This window comes from Helicoverpa zea, chromosome 17 (genome assembly GCF_022581195.2).
Source record: "Helicoverpa zea isolate HzStark_Cry1AcR chromosome 17, ilHelZeax1.1, whole genome shotgun sequence".
In the NCBI taxonomy this organism is placed as follows: Eukaryota; Metazoa; Arthropoda; class Insecta; order Lepidoptera; family Noctuidae; genus Helicoverpa; species Helicoverpa zea.
This window is the reverse complement of record NC_061468.1, coordinates 8,266,178-8,288,082: the sequence shown is the minus strand read 5'-3', so window position 1 is coordinate 8,288,082 and position 21,905 is coordinate 8,266,178. Positions and strand designations below refer to the sequence as shown.

The window sequence follows — 21,905 nt, the reverse complement described above, 5'->3', positions numbered from 1 at the left end:
TTATCCCATTTAAAACTTATCATGAATCCAGTAAAGCCTTTAAAATGTAGGTTCAAGCGCCACAATGTGTGAACTGTAAAGCACATCTCCGACACTTAGGGAAGTGGGTAAAAGCGTCATGGCGGCTCCGTAAATACACCTCCGTGACTACTTTGTGACGTCATTATGTGGTCATTCTAGAAGTAACATGGATATATGGACATTAGGAAAATAAGAAAATAACATAAGTGTATGTTTATGTACTTGTAACTTGTAAATAAATAAAAAAATCCGGTCTAGTCTAGAAGTTTTAAAATATGTACTTACTGTTTTATTAAAACTATCAGAACATAAATAATAACCCAAAAATTATACTTATTTATGGCAAGCTCAACAAACGAGATCATAATCTACTGACTCGATTAAAAAAAGGCATGGAACTATTTTGACCAACCAACGAAAGGCTAACAAACTTACCCATATAACTTGTCAGGTTTACCTACTAACTTTCGTAACCTACCTACTTTACATTGAAACATAAACATTTCAAAAACCCCTACAATTTTATATAAAAATCTAACTCAACAAGAGCTATAAATCTTCAAAAAAAACAAGCTAACTTTTAAGCATCATTTAGTTACAAAGCGGCTTTACACGGTCTTTCACGTTGCAAATATTGAGATGGCCGCAAGGAGGTTACAACAAACAAAAACTTATTAGTCACCGAAATTGTGCTCCATTTATTCGTCACTTGTACCCAACCACTGTTCATAGGGGTGCCAAGAGGTAGGTGAATTTATTTTTTGTTGAAGGATTCGAAGGAATCTTCGTTATTTTAGAAGGATTTAGTATGTTTTAAAAACTAGTAATGCAAAGTAGTAACGAATTAACAAGCTTTTATTTCTTCTTCGTCTTCATGAATACCCAGCTTTAAGCTAGAATTTTAAGCCAGTAAGGTAGAATGTTCACGGGATAAATAAGAAATATTGTCACATTTAATTTCGTATACATACATTCTACGCAAATAAATGAATCTATCTATGTAAGTCCGTTAATGTTATTTTAGTTCATCAGGTAAACAACTGTTCTATTCTGCAAAAATACAACAAATGTACTCAAATACAATTTCTGCAGTACATTTAATGCTTCTCGCTGTACCTAACAAAAGGAGATAAAAAATAAAATAAATTTGACAGCCCTAGTTTCGTTTGAGTCACGAACTTCGGATCGTAATGATGACTTCCTTATATCTTCTAAAGGTGTTCCCTTTTGCCGTAACGCGGGGCGGGACGAACGGGTTCATTACTTCGGTAACTTTATCGACTTATATACTTATTTGATTACCTATAGCTAAGCAATATATTCTTATCATACCCGTTTAGCTATTTATTTGAGGGCATTATTTAGAACCATGTTTAATTAATTATTTCTTTTTTTAATCATGCTATCCCATGAAGTAAGATGTAAACTTAAACAACATTTTTCCAATCATAGAATTTGAATAAAATACAGATCATATTAAAACAGCTTGCTCCATTGAATTGGGTTTCTAAACGCCATATTAAAATGGAAAGCTCGGACAAGACTAAAGTAACACAAACTTTCAGACTAATTACTTAACTAAACTGGCGTACGTTAACAGAAAGTAGAAGTACAAAACAGTTTAGTTGTGCCCTCGAGTCTCCATAGAGTGAGGGAAACTTTAATGGCCGAAAGTGAATATAAACTAAAGTTGGTAACCAAAACTTTGGCCTTTAGGTATAGCTCTGGAATTGCTTGCAAGATAACTATGTTAAACTTTAGTTAGAAATATACGAGAGTTTTTAATAATTTGTTATGGAATACAGTTAACATACTCGTCATATGAAACCTTTTTGATACACCGCGTTTTTTTGCCCCAGAGAACTAACTTATTTTTTACAAAATATCCAATTATTCGCCTAGCAACTGTGTCGGGACGTCTCAAAACTCAGATTTTAGAAAAAATATCGTTACTAAGCCCTCTTTTTCAGCAAATCATTGTAAGTAATGGGATATTTATATTTTCTCTTTCAAAACAATTTGGAGTTAAATGATGTTCTTTTGTTAAGAAATCTTTTTTTGGATTCCGATTGTAAATATCTATGATTTCTTTCGCAAATGGAATAAAGTTAGGTACTTATAGTTTTGTTTTAGCTAGAACATAATGGTATATTTATCCATTGTAAAAAAGACATAATAAATGATAGGCCTTAATTTCATATTTTAAGAAAATTAGAAAGTATCTCATATAACCTGAAAGCCTATATCGCACCCTGGATAAAATAAAAATGTAAATATATATTCTAAAAGCTAACAAAATCATTTAGCCCATGACGTCACATCCTGGCTCCATGTTTGCTCGTATCCGGGAAGTCCTCTGTCAAACCCTTTCCCGCTTTAATTAACTATATATCTTTTGTGTTTCGTTTTACGCAGACTCCGATCTCCCTGGTATTGGCTTGGCAGTCTGTGAATAGCTTTTTAGTAGCGTGCACCGAAATTGAACGGGCCGAATGCTTTTAGAATCACCCTGCTTGTTTATTTGGCTATGGTTTTAGATTCTCGGAATAAGTTATGTGGGACCCGCATTTGGGTTTCGTTTTGTTTGTGTTGTGATATTTGTTTATTAAAAATGTTGCACGTTCCAAAAATGTAAATTGGCAATATGCAAAACATTTAAAATATCAAAGTTCTAACAGTAATGAGAATTTATGAGTTTCTGATAGTAGGTACTTTAACTGCATTTTGTTGATATTTGGCGTGAAGATAAAGGGAAATACACGTACAATATAAGGGTAAAATACTCATTTGGTACAATTCAGAAGGATTCCCATTTATTACAAACAGAGAGTATTCGAGTCACCGATTCCTTTGTATTTCACATTAAAATGTTTGTGAGAGAGGTACGAAGGACAATAACATCTACTGCCAAACATAACTTAGAAGGCTTGCTTTCCATGCAGAGCGAAAGGTTTGCTATAGTGTCGTCTTCCAAAGAAGAAAAAGAAACGAAAGCCTAAAAAAAGGAAACAGCAGTGGATAGCTTTATGTTAGTTTAAGTAAATAATGTTTCATTCTTAATATCATCAAACATCACATTAGTTTGATTTTTACTATTTTTAACACGAAAATAATCTTTAAAACTAAAAGAAAGCTATCAACAGCTTTTCCTCGCTTTGCTTATGGAAAACCAGCCCAGTATGGTCCGGAATATTTCAGTAAATTTTAAAATGTCTGAGTTGCATTGTATGTACATACAACTACAGTTAGGACTTTATAATGCACAAGTTGTCAAAGTAATGTACTGGCTAGTAAGTTATTGTGTCTGTACCTTAGATCACTTGAATAATCGGAGACGCCATGAGCTGAAATGTGTATCCATAAAATTCTGAAAACTTAAGGGTGTTTGCCGAGGCAAAACAACCAATAGTTGTCTACAGCTTGCTTATGCATTTATGACCACATAGTTATGCACCCATCTTAAAAAATACAAATATCCGAATTGAGAACTTCCTTATTTTTGGAAAATCGGTACAAAAATGGCAAACATTCAGTGTTTGCCAATTTTTCACAGAGGCATAAACTTGATGCTTATAGATAGTCCATGCATCCTATAACAGTCCGAGAGGCGCTCTCGTATCTACTTACTGTAACCATATTCTTCCAAATAAATGTTACTTTGTTTTTACCATCCTGTTAGAGCGAAAGGCAATGCAATGGCGTATCAAGTTTGTTAACTTATCCGAGGCCTGTACATATACGTCACATGTTATAGATAAAGTATCTCAGTACTTGTGTTATAGACAAGTTTGTTCGACCGTCGAAGTTGAGCCAACTTGCTACTTAAGCCGTATGCAAAGATTCATTTCTATGGAAATCGGGCGGTCTGTTTGTACGCCTAACTTGTAAGTTGTGTAAGATGAAGAGTAACTTGGGTATTTAATAAATAGGCTGTCTTGTCTCTTGTGTTTAATTAAATTGTGTATAAAATTAAACTTTGTTCAATAAAGGCAAAATTATATTTTTTCTGAGTTAGTGGGCTACAAACTACACTATATTATTAAGTCTTTTAATACATTCAGAAACTGATAGAGTATTCAAGGATATCTATTATAATGAGATAAGTGATTACATGTTTGTTTATTATCTGTCAGACTAACAAAAACAGAGCCTCGTAAAAATGATAAATAAGAACATATTACAGTAAAAGTTGGCTATTATGTATCTCAATTCATAGCTCTCTTTTAAATTGAAAAATCGCCTTATAAAATGAGACCGCCAATCAATCGGTTGGCTAAATGAATTTCCTCCAATATTTCATTACGTAACTGCCTTTCATTCCCCTTCACGCAAACATTCGCTTTTCTTACAGATACTCAAAGTACGTAGAAAAAGTACTCCAATGTACTGCGAAATTAGCATACAGAACTGTATACTTGAAGGTAACTTTAAAAGTGTTAGGAAAAAGGAAAAGTATGTGGATTTCAGTCTTACTACGCGCTGAAAGTAACTTTTTGATGTCTAAGTATAGAATCATGTTTGAGATTTTATACGTTATACTAACTGAGAGAGATGATTCACTTAGGTTTTTATAAGATGATGTTTGATGGTCTATATCTTCTAACGATAGGGTGAAAATCTTAGTACTTTCTCAGGAATTTTGTTTTTAGCGGTTGGAATAATTTTACAGAAAAAATACAATCGTAAAATGCTTATTTAAATCGTGAGGTGTAAGGACATTTTATTATACAACCAGCTTTCAACCGGAACGGAACCATGCTTTATAGATTAAGTGTGTCCCAATTTAAAATATTATGCTTTCAGCTCCTAAATATGTTTCACACAAGAAAAACCGTCCTTCAAATCCGTGTCCTAACCCTCTACCGACGACTGTAAAGAATACGCCAAGAAGTATGGACGTTAAGTTAATGCCGAGTTACGTTTTACGTGCAAAAGATAAAGATAAGGCATAACCTGCACCCGCTGAGTGCGGAATACTAACCGGGGGTGTTAAGTACCCATGTGTGTAAGAGATATATGACCTGTGATATGAGTTGGTATGTTGAGATTTTTGGAGTAAGGTGTTAATGAACTTGGGCATCAAAAGGTGCCTAATGCTTAGATTTTAAGAATGAGTTTTAAGAGAAGAAAATAGTCGTTGTTGTAAGGTTTTACTGATACTTAGGTACTGCAATCCCATAATTTAACTGTGGTCATCTGATGGTAGATTCAGTAGACACATTAGAGTGAGTCTGCAGGTTTCCTACAAAGTATCCGTAAAACATTAGGTAGGTAAGTTACTTTACATTAACACCTTCGCGTAAGAAGTTTTCAATTTTATATGCACATTGCTGTACTTGGATATTAGGATCTAAAAGCTTACACGCGTTAAAACTTTATAACGGCAAATTAATGCTGCTCATCTCATCTTTAAAAATAATATTAGCTAAAGCAAGTTCAATGAACAGAAGCATTATCAAATATATCTAGTTTTATATGTATTTCTACAATGTACACACTATACATATATACAAACTTAAACTACTTATCCTTATACAAAACTAAAAATAAAATACTATATACAAAATATATATAAACATAAAACATAAAATATAAAAGAGCATCGATCAGGCGTCGAAGTATTCCTCCGCATCACTGTCCTCCGGAAACGTGCCCAGAAGACTGGCTGCATTGCCACGTTGAATGGCAATGCTAATTCTATCAAATTATAATAATCGTCGAAGTTTGTGAAGTCCAACAAACCATCTTCAAGTCGAGACAGCCAGTAAGCAGGCTCTTCAACAAATAGCCAATAGCCTTTAAAAGTAATTTAATTAAAGAATTTAAGCACGAGTTGACTGAACTGTATCGATTCGTTGTCGAGTTTTGCAAACAAAACTTTTGGAACTCGACGAGTTTTCAATGTATCTGTTTTACGCGAAGATTTTGAGAAACCTTCAAAGTTTGTTTTAAAGGTGTACAGGAGGTATTTTTGGAGATCGATATTGAGCGAATTGTTCATCGCTAACGCGATGTATGGGAAAGATTCTGGGAAACTGACATGTGACCCCAATAAGCAATTTTCTAACAATGGCCCACTAATTACTCTGTTATTATAGCAGAGCAGAGGACACGAGGAGAGACACGTAAAATTGTGTTGTCAATCCAGCAAAGTAGCAGGCAGTATTTTTTTAAAATAAATGCTCATCTTCTTTAGATATGGCAAGAAAGAATGTTACTTGTGAGATGACGGCAGATAGAAGAGTATGGAAGGAGAAAACATGCTGCGCCGACCCCAAATAAAATTGGGATAAGGGCAGGAGGATGATGATGCTCAACTTCTTTACAAAGTACTGACGGACCGGTATGCTGACACTTCAAGTGACCAAGGGCTGGTTTTTATTTTAAAGCAGTGTATCCAAATTGGCACAAACATAAATATGGGTAAAGTTAAGCACCCATTTTTCCCTTACGGTGTCACCACGAGTAACTTCTACGTTGTTCAAAATCCAGCCGAAGGCATAAAAGTACCATAGAATCTGTTATGTGCCGTTTTGGGGCTTACAACAATGGAATTTATTTGCAATTAACCTGAGACAGTTATGCAGCCAATAATGTAGGGGAGGATCAACCTTTTACCTTTAGATGACCAGGGGAGAAGGACGCTCCTTATAAAAGTACCCCGACTAAGTTTCTTAACAAATTATTTTTCATTTTATGATTTAATACTGTTTATTAATTTGAACATAAGAACATACTTGGTACGAAGAGAATGTTTTAATATTAATTTAATAATCTGAATTTTGAAATGAAATATTTCAGTAAAATGGATTTTAGTGTTTGATAGCTGGCCGTCGGCGAATATTGAAAATGTTTATTCTGTAAACTTATAATTATGTAAAGTAAAATATTAAACATGAATTTTAATCCAGTAATTATAAAATTCCACATTTAAATATGGATATCTTATCCTCTTGTAAATTCATATGTAGAACGATTGAATCGAAATACACTTTCTCGATTAAAACTGAAATCATATCGATTAACAAAAAGTGACTAAAGGTATACTGTGAATGGCGCAATGCGCTCTATTATCGGAAATATGGGAACAATGACTGAGATTTAATTATCAATCTGAATGAACGGTATTATCTGTGAGCCTGAATTTCAGCGTATCTTCTGTAGATATTCCGTGCAAAAATACATTTTTGTATCAATCGATTGTGAATGAAAATTGAGAATTATTGGGAAATATGGAGATATGTTGTGTTATAACTGGAATTCTTTTAATGATCCCTAAAATGATTAGAATGTATTACGTATGTACAAAGGTAACAATGTTATGTATTGCATGAATGTATCAAAAGGTATTTAGATATCGTTAAAATTGAAAAAGTTAAAAGTAATAAAAGTTTGTTAAAACAGGTATAGTGAAAGAGAATAGAAAAGGGTGAGCCTGAGCATAAACCTTCATAACACAAAGTTTCGAACAAATAAAATATATGAAGCTATCGTCTTCCATTCCATATAAGTTCACTGATCTCTATTACATTCCATAAAATGCCAAAGATCAAGTGCCAACGGATTCTTTGTCCAAAACTGGAAACCAAGAATTCCTCAGATATGTAAGTAGGTATTAGAATTTATCAAATACCTATATATTTCAATACAGCAGGTATATCAGGGTTTCATCCCGCTCACGCTACCTAGCGGTCGGGAGCGATGTCAATAAATGTCGTTTCGTACATTTTACACTGAGCCGTTTCAATGCTGTATTTCATGCATGGAGAACTAAATGTGTAGCGGAGGTGCCATAAATCGTCTAAGAAAGCGCGCCAAAATGCGGGTGGGAGGGAAGCGTTACTGTTTTCGCCCATATATGCCTTTTTTGCAGCCGATTATTTTTTGTAATACTTACTAAAATCGTTGACAGATGACCCAAAGAACCCGAATGCCTCGTTAGTTCACTAGTAACTGGTCGTTTTGGTCATTCCCACTGTACGAATTTCACCTAAAAATAGGCGCCTGAGCTACCCTCAACTAACAATTTAACGTCGTTTAAAAGTTTAATAAACGTTATCTTAATTCCATCGATCTTAATACCTAAGTCACACTTACGTTATAATAACGTTTACTAAACGCGAAAATGGCCCCAGTTATATGACCAACATTGTCGTATAACGGACATACAAAAGTCACAAGCTGACTTCGTTAAGTCATTCAAAAGTCGTATGAACGTTATGGAATTACCACTTTTGTCGCGCAGAAGTCGCATCATAACTTTACAACGGCTTGTTTGTAGTATTGTCGTCATAAGGGCGTTTTTGAATGATTAAAACGTTTTATTTGAGTCAAGGAACAACACCTGTAAAACTTATTCATTTTTCTTGATAGTGACACAGGGTTTGTGGTTTTGTAATAAAAAATTACAAGGAAATAAAAGGTGATGAGTGTTATTTAACTTATGTTTATATATCTCGCTAATAAATGTATCTGTCTCTCATGCCGTTTAGTTCGACTTGGTATTAAAGTTTTATGATACTATACCTATATGTATTTATTTCAGATTTTCATGCCCCCTCGCAATTTTGTGTTTTAATGATTATATTTTTATTAATAAAAATATTTTTATTTCTAAAAATGTAGGACATTGTTGCTTTTGTCACACACCTATCTCTTTACGACGTTTTAAAGACATAAAGTCGTATTAAGGTTATTTCAAGACCATGCAATACGCCATGACAGCTAGTTATCCAAGGATCCATTAAGGAAATCTCGATTTACTTTCCTTTTGAAAGTTCCACTACGTTTAAATCTACTCCACATTTTTTTTGCTTCAATTTTTCGTATTAAACTTAATCAAATATTCCGTAAATAGAGCGGCCTAGCCGTTTTACAGTCAAAAACTGACTTAAATGCGACTACAAGTTTGATTAAAGTCAGGGCATGACATTAAACGTACATCATGTAATATATATGTTATATTTGAGTATTAAATAAACAACCAAGTCATTTAAGAGTCTCCAATTGACCGCTGTAAAACAGGATAGTTATCGTTATATAAACGTCACTGTGAAAACGTTTATACAACTGCTACATTACACAGATGTCATATAAAGGTTTTCAAAGGCCTAATTTGGTCAGTTCAAAACGTTTAATAGACTATAACGTTAGTCTGACTATTGCGTTGTCGTAAAAACGTTTTATCTAAGGCTGTAATATAACGTCGTTTAGTTTAGTCTTATCAACGTTGCTAAGACCAGCTTATTATGACATATTCGTCGCACTGCTAGTAAGTTAAATTAAAGACGTTTACAGGACCTAGTAGTCATCTCACTATCATTATAAGACTGCTATCCAACTTTATGTCGTATAAGTTAAACCTTATATGACGTTTTTGTTTGTTGGGCCTGCATTATAGCATCTCCGCTTATCTTTACTTATTCCGTGATTTCATGTAAATATATTTCATGATCGCCCTTGACATAGTATCCATTTTGCTATTGAAGTTTCCAGTTTTTGTTTGTTTGTAGCATGTATTTTGTTTTTGCATTAAGACTGGTAAGACGTTCGTTGATACTTTGTTCTGCTAAAAGATTTGGTTTCGTGACAGTGATTGTTGCTTTAATAAAGTTGTTTCGAATGAAGAAATTCCTTAAATTATATTTTCTTGGTATTTGATACCGCGCTTTCTGGAAATCTTCATGTCAAAATAAAACGAAGACAAGAAGAATGAGAAAAACTTACCTTTTCTTCACGACAGCGATGAGAATTATGTGCTGGGTGTTCTTAGTGCCCCTTATCGCTCTGAAACAAACATAATTTCATTATTAATTTAATGTAATTAGGCATTACAATTTCTTTATCTACCTAGGGGACTACACCTAAAGGACTTTGAAATACCTACAGCAGTGCTCATATTTTCTAATGCATTTCATTGGTCCTAGCTAGAAAATAATAGACAAGTTTTCAGAGTTCGAATGGCTGGTAGTATCTACACGTTATTTAAAATAAGAACGTTTACATCCAATATAAAAATTAATATCTTAATGTATAAAAAAAAATCAAGCGACGCTTCTTTATTCAAAAATTGTTCTAATATTTTATTTCACCCATTCATAAGACTTGAAAATTCCGTACGTCCCAGCAATACCAAGACCGATCGTACGGAAATGTAACCGGGTAGGCGAAATCACTTGCGAGGGACTCCATACTCTATCAGACTCGATGTAGCGAACATAATTCGCTTTGTACCTACACCGTACACGTACAAATGTATGTGTAGGTACACGTAAATATTGTACGGAGACGCAGGATTATGGATTATAAGTTCGCTCTCAGTGAGGCATTTTGCATAAGTTATTAGTTTGAGTTACAGGTTCATTTTGTGGATATGTCAGTTAGTTTTCTCAAGTTTCTTGGACACTGGGATATGGGGTACAATTGATATAAGACATTATAGATAAATTGTATACGATCTTGTACATTGCAATGTCCATTAAGTCTGAGCATCAACGAGGTTCGTGGTCAAGTTCCAATGTTTGAAAGAAGAATCTGTTCTTTATTTGAAAGTAGAACTTTCACATTTCGTGTGAACAAGGCACCGTTTGATAAAGACAAACCTCTTTTGTTTCCTTTCCACGTGACAAGGCTTAAAACCAAGAATATTTGTTATGATATCATATTGCTAAGGAGCTCAACACTACATTGTTTGTGAAATAGGATTAACTGTGCCAAAACGAGAATAGTGTTATATTATAATACCCTACTAGCTACTACTCTTATAGGGCTGAATTATTTGGTATCTAACTGGCGAAAATATAAATAACTTGGTATACGAGACGGTCCTAATGGCGACAGAGGTCAATGCCCTCGCTGTTTGACAAATATCTAGAAGAGACTCCGGGACTCCATTTTAGGGACACGATATATAAATAACATTTCGTATTCTGTGCAAATATACCTAAGCTTTTTTGCATGATTTCTTATACGAAGGATTTTGCTTCTATTTGACTAAATGTGGTTCTGTCTGTGTTAAAATGGGTATGTCATTTGTTACTATTTCAAATCTTTGGCATTAAACGTTTTCTAGTAAGGATAACTTATCGTCAGTTTTCATCTGAGGAATAAATATGGTGGTTTGACATACTTTCTATACAAAAGGTGTCAAACATATTCTTCAGATATAAATTTCTGGCGATTGAAAAATCAGCCCTAAGTATGCCAGAAAGAAAGTAAGTAGGTAACTGCCATTTCCAAAGGATTCAATTTATATCTCAATCACTGATTTTATTATATTATCGAATACACAAAAACAGTATCTGATTATCAGAATAAAGTATAGGTGAATGAGTACCAGGTGCTCATCCAGGTAATTAGGTCATGGGCTCGGGGCGCGTGGTGTTTACGTAATTAAATCGGGTTTACCCCCCGTTTGGGGTGCGTGGTCATATTAAACCAGTATGTTGCAGGTGATAAAATGTAGTTACGTGTTGTTATTATTAATTTGTGTTTTAAGGGCAATGGTGTCCTAGCCATTTGTCGGCTATGGCGACTGTTCTCATTTAAAGAGATCAACCCAATCGAATCGAACAACAAACTAGTTTCTAGGGTATGTGTTGTAGGTGCTACCACGGCCCAGAAAGAGTTCAGACGAAATGAAGGTGGATTTTAGTCAGTAAAAAACTACTACTTCCCACTGCACCCACAGCGGGAGGAGTCATCTGATGATTTCGCACACAAAAGGTGTATAACGTAGGTATTGGCATCATCGATTTACTAACTATATATCTGAACAACTTCCTTGACCACCCAAAACCCCCGCTGAGAGTGGACGTCAAGTGATGGTCCATCAGTTTCTAAATTTGGAACTCATGCCCATCTCATACATGTCAAACTTTGAAACTTTTATTTCTTAAAAGACGTCAGAGATATAAATTCCAGTTTCAATTGTCTATTATTTCGTATTATTTGTACTATCTAGATTAAATATGTTTCTGAAGAGATATCATATTCAGATTACATAGCTCAAAGGGTTACCATAAACAAGATCGGTTTGAAATTGAAACTGTTTTTGAAGTAGGTAGGATAGAACCCACGCAGAGCTATTAAATACAAATATCCCTTTGTAACTTTATCTAATAATCATGTCTTAAGTTTCATTATGGAGTTCGATATTTTGGTAGTAATAGGTAACGTTAGCTTATGTTTTGGGGATGTATAAGCGTATTAGTATGGTAGGGGATGGGTGTGGATCCATGGAATTGATGTTTTATCTCACAAAATTGTACATGCTCGATTTCTTTGTTTGACTTGTCAAGTCGATAACTACTGAGTGCTTCTAAACTTATGCAAGTCAATGTGCATGTATATTAACGCACCAAATAACTTGGGAACACGGCAGAAAGTAGAAGTGCAATTACACACAGTAGGATAGCTCACTGGTTTTCGTGAGACAACCCTCGCTCGGTAAACCTACGGTAAACCCCTTTACACACCGCTACGTACGTAGATTAAGTAGGTACATCTATTATTTTGTCCCCTTACTACTTGTATATACGTAGCCATGAATTCAAGTAAACATAATCACCCAGGTGAACCCAAAATTCATCAATAAACATTACGTACAGGTTTGTCGCACTAACAATAAACACAAATAACTATTTTCGCGCGTATTTGCGCGTAAACACGTCACATTGTTGCCAGTGTTGCCACTCGGAATTTCATAATTACCCTTAAAGCGAGGAAGTTAGAATACCGCAAAGCCTCAAGGACGTACAATATTAATGAAGTTTTTAGTTATCTTATACAGTGGCTGAATATTTGAATATTTGTCTAATGTTTTTCTGTAGTATAGCTAATAGTATTATTGCTTAACCATGAATTTATGTTAAATATATGGTAGACTGAACATTTTAATATGAATAACAAAAGTTTGTAAAACAATGCAGTGCTTACTGAAGCTAATTAACCCATCATAGTTAGAATTTCAAGAAAAATAATATTGTAAACTAATAATGTTCTTCAGTATTCAGCCAGTCTATAACTAGCTGAAACCTGTAAAATGTGAATAAACCTAAACAAAGTTAATTTTCAATAGCGTCCACGGCCGATTTCGACCACGGCGGCTGTTCTCATTTAAGGAGATCAGCCAGCTGCGCAGGACATATTATAGTGCACGAGCATTTGCGCAGACACAGGTGCACTCCCTATTCCTTCACTCTCATAACCCCATGGGACGGCAATCCGACACGACCGGAAAGAGATCAGTCAGTCAATCACCAACTTCCAGACTACGGGCTGCTTTGTGAAAATTTAAGAAAACCCACAAAACGATTTCGGCCCGACCCGGGAATCGAACCCGAGACTTCGAGCACAGCAGCCGCGCTTGTGACAAATATCATGTGAATAATTTTTAATATAAAGTAAATGAACAAGGGCTTTTTCAAACTGACCATAGTACATTGACATTCTGATTTTCATAATGGGATACTATCTAGTTACTTTGCTTTACAACTGTTTAGTTATTATTGATATTCCAACAACTAACAGAAAACTAGCTACAAAAGTTAAATACTAAATAGGTTACGAAATGCGAGCTAGGTAGCTGTCAGTGGCGCGTTTTGTTTGTGCTCACGTTCCGCGGCTAGTTGCGAACTGTGAGCGTTGAAGTATTGTGTGGCGAGCAGAAAAGTTTCGTAGCCAGCGAGCGGAGTAAATAACGTTTTGTTGTCCATTACTGTTGAAATTGGTTAAAGTTATATTTTAATTTTATATATGGGTAATTTTGTACAGTTGTGTTGGTAACTTTGTATTTCTGTTACGTATTTGCTATCTCTTTTGTACTGAATCCCTGTCATATTACGTCCTATTTTCAGAAAAAGAGCATATATTTGAAGAGATTTACAACTGAGCTTTCTAATGGTAGCACTTAATATTATATAGCCAATAATATTTCGATTTCCGATAATACTTACCCGACCTAAAACCGCAACAAACATAGCACAATAACTTCAAACAAAAGTACGGGCATAAAACGGCCACTGAGCCAACCCGGAAATTACTACTGCGGGACTTTAACAAACGCCAATGGGTAGAAATTACCCCCTCCAACGTCGGCTGGCTGCAAACAGAGGGTTGGCCTGTTTCATTAGTTACTATGGGGTTACCTGTGACGTCACAAGGCGCCTTCTCTCTAATGAGTACTTGAACCTCCTTCAGAATAGGTTATTGACATCATTGTGTGCCGAACAACGTGATTTGTTCGACAAGAAGGTGTTTATTAAAGGCTCAGGATTAAGACTGTTGAGGGTCAGATATTGGCTTCCTCAGCTAACTATTAGGTACGTTGGAGATGTTTAAAGCATTAATGAGAATAGATATGTTCGAGAATAATGTTAGTAGACAAAAAAACTATGTTGCAAAAAGTATCAGTTTCAGACTAATATCTAGTTAATTAATATTATACAAGCTGTTGATTTGCATCCGTGCCATATTCAAGGAGGTAATTATGCTAATGATTCTCGACCCAAATCAATAAAAAAATTGGTACGTAATTTTTTTTCTTTAATTTTTTTTCGGCATTCCGTAAATGTCATCTAGCCTTATTTAAACTTGGCGCGTATGTTACTGGCGTTAAAACCGTGCTGCGCCCTCACACAAACGCAAACACAAAGCATACGCAACGATCACTCATTTTCACTCATAAAATTGGATTACTTCTGAAATACCACGACATTACAATGACAAAAAAAGCAGTGCATATTAGTTATTTCCCATCTATTGTAATTCCAATCGATTATATACGTATTGTATGTCCTCCTCCTGAACTATGGCACAAATGCAAATCAACAGCTTGTATTACAGGGCCGAAGAGTTTATTTTTTTCAATTTAGAAAATTAATTAATTGTTGTAAATTGAGGAAGTTTATAGGTGTTTTTTTCAGAGTCCGCGGGTCCCTGCCCTTGTGAAACCATTGGCAGATCACTAGTATTAAATATGTATTTTTCAGCCCTATCTGCCGTTAATCTAAGAATGTAAAAACAACATATTTTATTTATTTTAGTTCTACAAATGTAGAAACAACAGGTTATCTTATAACTACGATAACTTTAAACATACAATTTAACTTCCATCTAATAATAGCAAGAAGTTTTAATTAAACATTTATGTTGATACAAATATAGCAGTTTACGATTCTAGTTTTATCTTAGAACTGAAATAACTAATTAAACTTAAGACGTGGGAGTTGTTTATTCCTTGGTGTGTGATAATCTTTTTTAGATGTCAAACATGCTTTGTTCAGTAAGTAAACTGTAAAAGCTAAATTAAAATACGTGTAACTTTAATAAATGATATTTAATAAGTTTACGTGTTAAAAGTTCCTAAGCTTTTTAGACTGACATAGTTTTTACAAGTTATTTTGGAGACTTTTATAGGAAATTCTATGACGGAACAAAAGACCCTTATTTCCGATGCTGGGTACAGTCTTCATACTGGCGAAGGATGAGCGCTAGCTAATCTCAACGCTTGGGGCTATTTCAGACTTTAAGGTCCAGCTTTCCTCAAGATACATTCAGAAAGTATCTACATACACCGTGACTTTTTAGTCGTCTTACAACGGCAGCCCACTTCATGTATCCAATGACTAGCAAACGTTCATATAAAAAAGAATATATTTATGAGATTTGAATAATTTAAAAATAAAAATTAATTCATTATAAGGACATGCATGACGTAGATTATAAGAACACCCTGTTGTGAGCGCTGCCCGAATCTTGTATCAATGGAGCGCGGCGCGTTGGGAAGGTTTCTACCGTTTGATACGTAAACATTTTTTTTTTCAGTGTTTTTCTTTGCACCTCTTATCTTAGTTAAGTAAGGCTATAAAATTAATAATCGTGTCTTGTGGTATTTTATGTCGGATAGATTGAGTGGACCAACTTTGTAAGACGACTAAAAAGTCACGGTGTATAGCTTAGAAAAGTTACATCATTGACAACACTTTGGAAATTTCGATGATGCTAATATGATGCTAATTTAAGGAAACGCTACGGGAAATACCTTACGTTGTTTGACAAGGAGAAACAAACAAACATCAACTATTCAATTAAAACACCTGTATCAATCGCTTAACAAATTGGGCTTTCATTCAAATGTCGTTTGTTCTTGCACTATTGAATTGTGTTGGTTCAAGCAAATCAATTAGAAAGGTATAATTGAAATAGCTTTGTTCTGTGAACAATGTCAAAGTGACCGTGTCATCGCTTCGAGTTCAAACTGGGTCCTTTTGGCGTTTCTATTGATTGCATTATTATAATTACTTAAGTTTGTTTTTGATTTTAATGCAAGGTGATGAAGGATAGAAGTGTTCGTGTTTCAAATTGTTGAAAATCATAGTTGCCAGTGATAAAAATGTGTACTTTTAGGCCTCTTGTATCCACACGTTTTTTCGCCGTGAAAATCCACGGTTAATTCCCCGTGTGTAGCCACGTTCGACAGTATTATGTATGGCATATGGATCACTAATAGAAGCTTGCAGAAGTGCACCGACAAGGTAGTATTTTGGTAATTACCTAGTTGCTAATGAAGAAGTCATGGCAATTTTAATTAAAATGCTAGTTAAAATATAACTATCTAAAGTCCAAAATAAATCACCAATCCTATTACAAACTTTCACTAAAACGTTCAGAATCAAACTTACAACGTCCAACCGTATTACCTTGCAAAATGAATACCCATAAAATGTTATGACCGATCGTCTGTCGTTAGAAATTCAATCTAAATTCCAGTGGCTAAGATGCAAATTGCTTTGGAGCTATTAAATTGCAGTTATAAGCAAGTTACGGGATATGACAGGGTCATCAATTACCATTGATGGCGATTAAACATGAATTGAAAATGCGTCTCGTGAATCGATTTTTAAAAGCTTTTTGTGATAAACATTGTATGCGAGTGATGTATCGAGTAGCCTACATACTATAAACTTTTAGTCGGCCGATAGTGTGTTTGGGCTCATAAATAAGTATGAAGGTGAATGGTAGTATGCACATTACAAAGATCTGGTATTTAGTCGGAGTCAGGCCCACTGAAAACTTTGATTGGAGTCAAGATTTTCTTTAAAAAACTTTGCCAACCAAATACCGAGTAAATCGGGGTGATTAGCAACACCTTCGTGCATTGAAGTTGTCATATTATTTTTGTTATGTATACATAGATTAATCTTGAACTGAAGCTATAAATATGAGTCATGGGTTGTATTTTTGTTTTTAGTCACCTCTGAAAGAGATAAATTGCAACTCTAAGTTATATTGAATATTGAAAATTATACCTTATAAGGGGTCATTAGCAACGACATATGGGGTGAAAGGCAACACATTTTAAACTTTGTTGGGGAAATAGAAGTGGAAACGTCATTTTAGCAATAAAAGTCACTATTTGCTTGCCATCAACTAGGTATATAACTTTTATTCGTAAAGAAGTTTTGGATTCACTCCATAACTTACTTTATTGGACTTTGAGCTTCTATTCTACGAAATTGAAATATATCATTAAGCAGTGTAATCGGACACCTATAAAATATTATTAAAATCATCAGACTGATGATTTCTGAAATCGACTGACGCAATTACGTGTAAAAGCATTTCATTAAGTATCAAACCACACGATTTAATATGAATGACAGGTTTATTGGGTAAAATTGAGAGTTCTGCATATAATCGGATTTTAATTTGAGCTGAACCCGACATTTCAGTTTAATAATATTTATTCGTATTGTAAACGATTGCAGTTATGGAAATTGATAATGTTTTCAATTAATTTCGAAATTGTGTGGGCTTATTTTGGAATTTCCAGTTTTATGTGTATTAATTTAAACTATTAATATTATTTTATGAATTTAACTTTAGTATCAACATATATAATGCGGCTGTCACATTTTCAATGGAACTGCCATTTAAATAACGACCAACTAATGTTCATATATTTTTAGATAAATTGACATAAATTCAAGAATTTGAGTTGCAATTGAGATGCATTTACAAATTGTTTATGGGGAGATAAACCTATATGTCAAAAATCTTACTGATATAAGGCCAACACTAGTACAAGTAACCATAGTGCAAAAACAAAGGCATTACTCCGTCCCGTGGCTGCGCTTGCATGTCGCGGTCGCATGCATAGCAGCCTGATTGCGTGCGGCTTCCATTATAATTGAAAAAAAAAAACTTGGTGCACGTCCAAAAGCGGTAATTGTGGGCTTTTCCAGGATTAAGTTTTATTAGCAGTTTATAGCATGGAATTTGTTTATGAGCACTAATGTTATTATGAGTTAACTGGCCTGCAATTTCTGGAAGTTAAAATAAATAGTACCTACTGAGAACTGTAATATGAAAAAACAAACGGTGAAAAATTATGAGGGAGAATGATATAAAAGAATTAAAAAGACAAGAAGAAGACGGATTTGTTAAATAAAATATTTAAAGAATAGCATACAAACTGACTACTTATATGTATACAGATTTGTGCTTTTTACTATTCAGAGTAAAACGTGGGCGTGACATACAATTCCCAAAAAAATATTACGCAGATTAAAAATCACGAAAATCTTTTGACATCTCTGATGCTACTGCTCCACCTGCGTCTTAACGCGTTAAATTTTGGCATTACGCAGATGTGGCCAACGTTTTAATGTCAATTTATACTAATGGCAATATTAATAGCATTAAACGTTAAGCGATAACTCGGGTGTCGGTTTTTTGGACACATCAAAGGGTTTTAGTGCGTAGCTTAGAGCGCTAAGTGATGTTGGCTACATTAATGCCATCTCATTGCACGCATGCAAGGACGAGTGTAGATACTTTGTTTAAGCGGTAACTGCATTTTACGAGCACGATAATGGAATGGTCAAATGAGAAAGCTTTAGTTTTTAGAATTATTTTGTGTGCCTAAGTTTAACCTCTTTAATGTGTGTTAACGCGTTACTTCATGGGGAATTAACTCTTGCGGCATTGTAACCTAAGTGTAGCCAACACTCATTTTTAATGCAATAAGTAACGTGTAGTTGGCCATTGACATTAACGTTAACGCTAACGCAGGTGGAGCAGGAGCATGTGACAGGGAAACATTTTTTGTCACATAAAAAAGAAGATGAAAAAATCTCATAATCCACTTACGCGACGCTCCGGCCATTTGCAATGCGCATTAATATTTAAAAAGAATTCGGAAAATTGTCACTAACTGTCGCCATTAATATTTCACATAAACAGCTGTGCTAAAAGGTTCTCTTTTCTTTTAACTTTTAGTAAAAAAAGTGCGATGAATTCACTCATGCTACTGCTCCACCTGCGTCTTAACGCGTTAAATTTTGGCATTACGCAGATGTGGCCAACGTTTTAATGTCAATTTATACTAATGGCAATATTAATAGCATTAAACGTTAAGCGATAACTCGGGTGTCGGTTTTTTGGACACATCAAAGGGTTTTAGTGCGTAGCTTAGAGCGCTAAGTGATGTTGGCTACATTAATGCCATCTCATTGCACGCATGCAAGGACGAGTGTAGATACTTTGTTTAAGCGGTAACTGCATTTTACGAGCACGATAATGGAATGGTCAAATGAGAAAGCTTTAGTTTTTAGAATTATTTTGTGTGCCTAAGTTTAACCTCTTTAATGTGTGTTAACGCGTTACTTCATGGGGAATTAACTCTTGCGGCATTGTAACCTAAGTGTAGCCAACACTCATTTTTAATGCAATAAGTAACGTGTAGTTGGCCATTGACATTAACGTTAACGCTAACGCAGGTGGAGCAGGAGCATGAGGAAATCATGGCGAGTTATGGAAAGTATTTATGAATCAGAATTAAGAAACCATAAATGAATGAATGGCTTAAAAAGTTTACTTGATTAAATGTCGATTCTGAAAGTTATTAACTTTAGGGTGCTTTACGAAATAATCAAAGTACTCGTATATGTACAAATGTAGGTTGTATATACATAGATATACAAATCAATTCAGCAACAATAAATCACCTATGAAGTTAGGATTTCTACCTATACATGTCAGAAACTTATATGAAAAATATTAAATCTTCGCAATATGGCATTTACTGTCAAGACCTAGTAACGTACAAAAATGTAGGAAATGAAATGTTTGGAATAAGTGTCGGAACATAACATGTGTATGTTACGTACAAAATGGCGACGATTTCCCGCCAATATTTTGTTGAGTGTAACGCTTTTATGTGACGTCTGAGTGACTATTTGAATAATCTATGAGATGGCATCTTACCGTATCAAATCGTTCTAAGTTTGGATTACCATAAAGATTTTTTGGTGCTAGGAAGACTTTCTGTCAATTTCTTTAAAGGAAGTACCGGTAATCTCAGCAGGATTGGGCGTAACAAAGTTGTCCTCAACGCGAATTGAATTCCAAACCCTCGGCTACAACTTCATGAAAGGGATAATACATTGAGGGCGTTAATGGAAATCTTGTGTGGAAGGGGAATACAAAATATTGGGGCGAATCGTGACACAAAACCTCCTTTATTTGCCCATACTGACGGCCGTAGTGTACTCGAAATTGACCCAAATATAGGTTACACAATAACACGAAAAATAAACAAGCAGATCTTAGACTTAAAAGGCTATTATTTGCGTACAAATAACCAAAGAAAAACATATTCCATTGATCAAAAAATAACCGAAATAGAATTTCCATTTCACATAATAGGCTTGAAAATAACATTACTGACACATTCGAATGTCAAAAAGTAGTTTAGCCACCTGACACAAAAGTGACGCTGAAAATAGCGTGTTCTAGAATATTCCAAGGCTGTAGTAGTTTGTAGTAGACTGACAACACGCTCATTATTCTATCAAAGGTAATGGTCTGAAATTAGGTCCAAGTAAGAGGCAATTAGCAATAATCAATGGGCTAGTTGCCCGGGAGATTTGGGCATTAAATACTCCTTGACGTAAATGATACGGAGCCAACGACTAAATTCTATCTAAAGAGTTTTTTAATCTATGGAAAATTAGGACGGTAGTTTTGAATTTTTAGGAACTTATTTAATGGGAAATAAAGTAAAAATATTTTATATTAATTTGAGGCTTAATTTAATTAAAAAGAATATGTACTTGTAAGTCAGATCAAGGGTTTTTTATCCTGCCTTTTATTTTATTCCCAGTTACAGTTAAGTAAGACAGAGTATTACTGAGCAAAGATAATAAGGAAACCGAAATCAAATTAAATATTTAATCTAGTAATGGAATATGATTCTTAGAATTAATTACATTATCCCAATCCTCTCTATTTATTGAGAGTTATCACGGACTAGAAAAAAGTATATTTGTAAAATAAATACCTACTCAATGGTTTTAAGAGTAAATGAGATAACTTTTGACTGTTAAAATGTTGGTACCATAATAGAAAAAATCTTGAATAATTCAATTGCTCCATATTTATTAACGGCCCATTTACAGATGACAGAAAGAATGCTAATGACGAAAAAGTGACGAAGATTAAACAGAATTTAGCGAAAACTCCGATGTTCATCCGATATTGAATGAATCTGATTCAATTTGGTCCAATTACGTTAACTTTTGAAAAGGTCTTGTAACATCGGAATTACTTTAGTTGAAGTGTGAAAGTAAGGAAATGATTTGCTTTCATTATAATTTGAAGAAATAAGGGACTGGATGGGAACAAAATATTGTACAGAATTTACTCTTTAGTAATAGAATAGATCAGTCTACACCTTTGCTTGTAAAACATAGGTATACATTTACGTAATGTGTTTTTGGAAATAGGTCGTTTAAATCAAATTCATTTACAATAAACTTATACAAATCCTACCCATTCTAGAAACCACTATCCAGATTAAATTGCCGTAGTTAGAACACAGC

At 34.4% G+C, this 21,905-nt stretch overlaps 1 protein-coding gene across 7 annotated transcripts in view; it reads right to left on the bottom strand.

Moving 5' to 3' along the window:
* The window catches only part of LOC124638583 (high affinity cAMP-specific and IBMX-insensitive 3',5'-cyclic phosphodiesterase 8), a 227,686-nt gene that overhangs the window by 28,828 nt on the left and 176,953 nt on the right, over positions 1 to 21,905 (bottom strand). For all 7 annotated transcript variants that reach the window (XM_047175604.1, XM_047175605.1, XM_047175607.1 and 4 more), the window contains one exon: positions 9,748 to 9,807. In XM_047175604.1, coding sequence (XP_047031560.1) covers positions 9,748 to 9,807 — 60 coding nt within the window. The remainder of the gene's footprint in view (positions 1 to 9,747; positions 9,808 to 21,905) is intronic.